General features: G+C 32.3%; 1 protein-coding gene across 1 annotated transcript; it reads left to right on the top strand.

Annotated features, from left to right (window-relative positions):
• Nucleotides 1-1,173: 1,173 nt before the first annotated feature.
• On the top strand, nt 1,174-3,047 carry LOC104240122 (uncharacterized). The gene is made up of 5 exons (XM_009794905.2): nt 1,174-1,826; nt 1,895-2,170; nt 2,300-2,422; nt 2,511-2,625; nt 2,737-3,047. The coding sequence occupies exons 2-5, from the start codon at nt 2,111-2,113 to the stop codon at nt 2,844-2,846; spliced, it is 408 nt and encodes a 135-aa protein (XP_009793207.1). The 5' UTR covers nt 1,174-1,826; nt 1,895-2,110; the 3' UTR covers nt 2,847-3,047.
• Nucleotides 3,048-3,259: the final 212 nt, after the last annotated feature.

Below are 3,259 nucleotides of genomic sequence, written 5' to 3'. Positions count from 1 at the left end.
CCCCCCCCCCCCCCCCAAATTTTTTGATTCTAAGTTTTTAAACTCGTTTTTGGTGCAGGAATCTAGCTTCTCATCTCCCCTTCGGTGGTGGTTCGGCAGCAGCAGATTCGTTGGTTCATTTTTTAGGTTTTTGTTTTTGCATTAATTTAGCAAAATAGTCTGTATAGATTAGCTATATAATTTGCAATATAGTATAGATAAATTAGCAATAATGTTTGCAATATAATATGTATATAGTGATGTTAAAAATTTACTTGTTTAGATTAATTAGATATTTTTTTATTGTTTATATAAATTCTTGTTAAATTTTTTGGCAATGTAATAATTCCAATTGTTTATATAAAAAACAACTAAAGAAACAACTTATGTACTAATACTTCATATAATTTAGGTTATAATAGTTAGAGTTGAAAAATATTTTAAAGAGTTAGAATTTTTATACATTCAAGTTATGTTAGTTAATAACATAAGTGCTAATACTTCTCTGTTTTGGCTTTTCGTTTGGAAATTCTCAATGCCCTATCTATTTGTTAATTATATTATTTATTATTGAAACGAAATGAAGAAAATGCAATCAATTAAGTACTAGAGTGCTATCATATGCTAATTTGAAAAAAATTAGATTAATTTTTATGTTTTAGGACTTTTTTGTCTTACAATTGTTTAATTACATATTAATATTGAAATCACACAAGTATTATAGTAAAATATATAATTAAACTATTTAGATTACCTTTGGGAGAATATAACTTAGTAAGTAGTATAAATAAAATAAATATGTTAGCTTCTAGTTTTTTTATTTTTATTTGTGTAGATGACATTTGTGCATCGTAGATGACTGTATAATAGGAATCATCTTTATTGTGCGGGTTTAAGGGATGAATTTAGAGAAGGAATTGCTAAATTTATTGCTAAGGCAAGCACACTTGATGAATTTTGTATTGAATGAATGATTAGGTGCCCTTGTGTGAAATACAAGTGTGTTAAGCTATTGGGAGAAGATGTTGTTAAGTTATTTAAATTTTTTATATGTAAATATTATATTCATTACACAGATGGATTCTTGCGGTAAAGAAATGAAAAAAATCTAAGAAGAAAAAGCATACTTTACCTAGATCAACTAAGTTTCCTCCACCTACACCAAATATGAGCTCTCACCTGCCTTCTCGTCCTTCCATGCCAGCTTCACAGTAATCTGCCTTTTTCAAAGTCCCTCTCCCGTCTAGCTCGCTTCGGTATTATTCCATGCCTTCTCATGGTGGCTCAACTTAGACCACCATTAATTTTATACCCACGCCTTATTTTCCATCTTCTTCCCTGTGTGATCATGCTAGTCAGTTCGGTGGCTCACTAACGATTGCATCCCGAGCCATCATAGTAGCCGCATGGTGGTTTATCTTTTGTGACTCATACATCGCTCACTCAATTATCATTTCCAACATCATCCACTCCAAGTATATCTAATTAGGATATTGGAGGCTCTCACGAAGATACATCCCCTTCTACCAGTACTTCTATAGTTGCTGGTACTGTGACACAGTGTACTGGAGGGACTGCACGATACGATCATCTTCATCGGCCGATTATCATTCCCCATAGCGACAAATGAGTTTTCTTCAATTTCCTTTTAATAAAAACTTTCAATAAAATTTTTCATATAATGAATTTAATGATATTTTATATGTTAAATTAAATGCAGGTTTTTGCCCTCCTTTCAGGCCGCGCATATGGTGATGGAATCTATGAAGACATTTTGTGATGAGCCTTGGAATTCTTTGAGATAGATACCGTACCAGATCAGAATGAATATGTGACAACAATTTAAGGTAAGAATAAATTAATTTTTGTTAATACTTATTCTCATTCGTTTAATATTATTCATTCAATTTTGCAGGTTAGGTACGTATGGCAGCGAACACTTGAAAATCTGGTAAATGATAGCTTCGAGAAAAAAGCACAGAAGCTGATAACAAATTCACATGTTGCTAGAAAAGGTGGCAACAAGCCTAATTGGATACATAAAGATGTCTAGAATCAGCTCTTGGTGAAGTGGAATACCCCTAAGTGAAAGAAGAAGAGTGAACAAGCAAAGTTAAACAGAGCTTCTACTATGGGTGGAGCATTGCATACTGGAGGTTATATTAGTTTTGCAGCCCATCGTTTGAGACTGGTAGTTTTATTATAAAATATTTTTAGTTTTACAAGTATGCAAATTGAACACACATACACGCAAATTGAACACACACACACAAGTATGCAAATTTAGTTATATATATATATATTACTTCTGAATTTTTAGGAAAAGGAACGTGGTGGAGATGTGAATTATGCTGAGGTCTTTGAGGAGACCTATAATAAGAAGAAGAAGATGGAGGACAGCACAAGAGAAGGATGGATCGAACCTCGTGCTTTAGAGATATTTGTATAATTCAAACACCAACACTATATTATTTTTCCTTATTTATTTATTTATTTATTTATTTATATGACATATATTATTTTCATATCAGGACAAGTATCATATTGATCTTGATGCATGGCGACAAACTCAGCCTGAAGGAACTCAGCCGACCCCGGAGGATATGACTACAATTTGGACACAAGCGGCTGATGGCGTGAATAAAGGTATAAATATTATGTAATTATCTATTTTGATATTAATTTGAAAGTTGCTTGTTTGTTTTCTTATTTTTTTTACTTTCTTTTCTTTATTTCTTGTGAAAATAATAAATAAAGGTCGAGTCTACGGGATTGGAGTACAGCCATTCTCCAGTCATCCACCAGCAGCATTATTTTTTGGGGCATCAGTTTCTCAAGAGATATGGAAGTTATGCGTCAAAAAGTAGATCTAATATCGCAAGAATTTCAAGCAACTCCGGCTTTGATCCAAAAATTGTTAAAAAAGAAAATCAAGAAAGGAGCTGCAATTGAATCTGAGTCTGATTCTGAGGAGGAGACTGAATCTGAATAGGCTATTTGAATATTTTAGAGTTGAAGTTAGAGACATGTTTAATTTATGTTGTTTGTTAGTTGATAGTTTGATTAGTTGGTTGAATTTTTATAAATATTATTGTTCGTTTTGTAGTAGATATTGGATTTTGGATTGTTGTATCACGTTTTGGTTATTGTTAGGTGTTTGGTTGGCTATTTTATTTGGAAGATGGTGTAATTAGAAATACATCAGGATTCTGCTTAAAAATGCCCAGATTTGCGACTGAATCAGATGCAAATTTCACCAGGAATTACCTAGATTTGCGAC

Source organism: Nicotiana sylvestris, chromosome 11 (assembly GCF_000393655.2).
Source record: "Nicotiana sylvestris chromosome 11, ASM39365v2, whole genome shotgun sequence".
In the NCBI taxonomy this organism is placed as follows: Eukaryota; Viridiplantae; Streptophyta; class Magnoliopsida; order Solanales; family Solanaceae; genus Nicotiana; species Nicotiana sylvestris.
The sequence above is the reverse complement of the archived record's forward strand: the minus strand, read 5'-3'. Positions and strand labels throughout refer to the sequence as shown.

What these genes read in the sequence shown, in the direction of transcription:
- LOC104240122 (XM_009794905.2), top strand. Translation starts at nt 2,111, where the DNA reads ATGGGTGGAGCATTGCATACTGGAGGTTATATTAGTTTTGCAGCCCAT. An exon ending in CTCGTGCTTTAGAGATATTT is followed by an intron (nt 2,423 to 2,510) that starts GTATAATTCAAA and finishes TTTTCATATCAG; the next exon opens with GACAAGTATCATATTGATCT. An exon ending in GGCTGATGGCGTGAATAAAG is followed by an intron (nt 2,626 to 2,736) that starts GTATAAATATTA and finishes TAATAAATAAAG; the next exon opens with GTCGAGTCTACGGGATTGGA.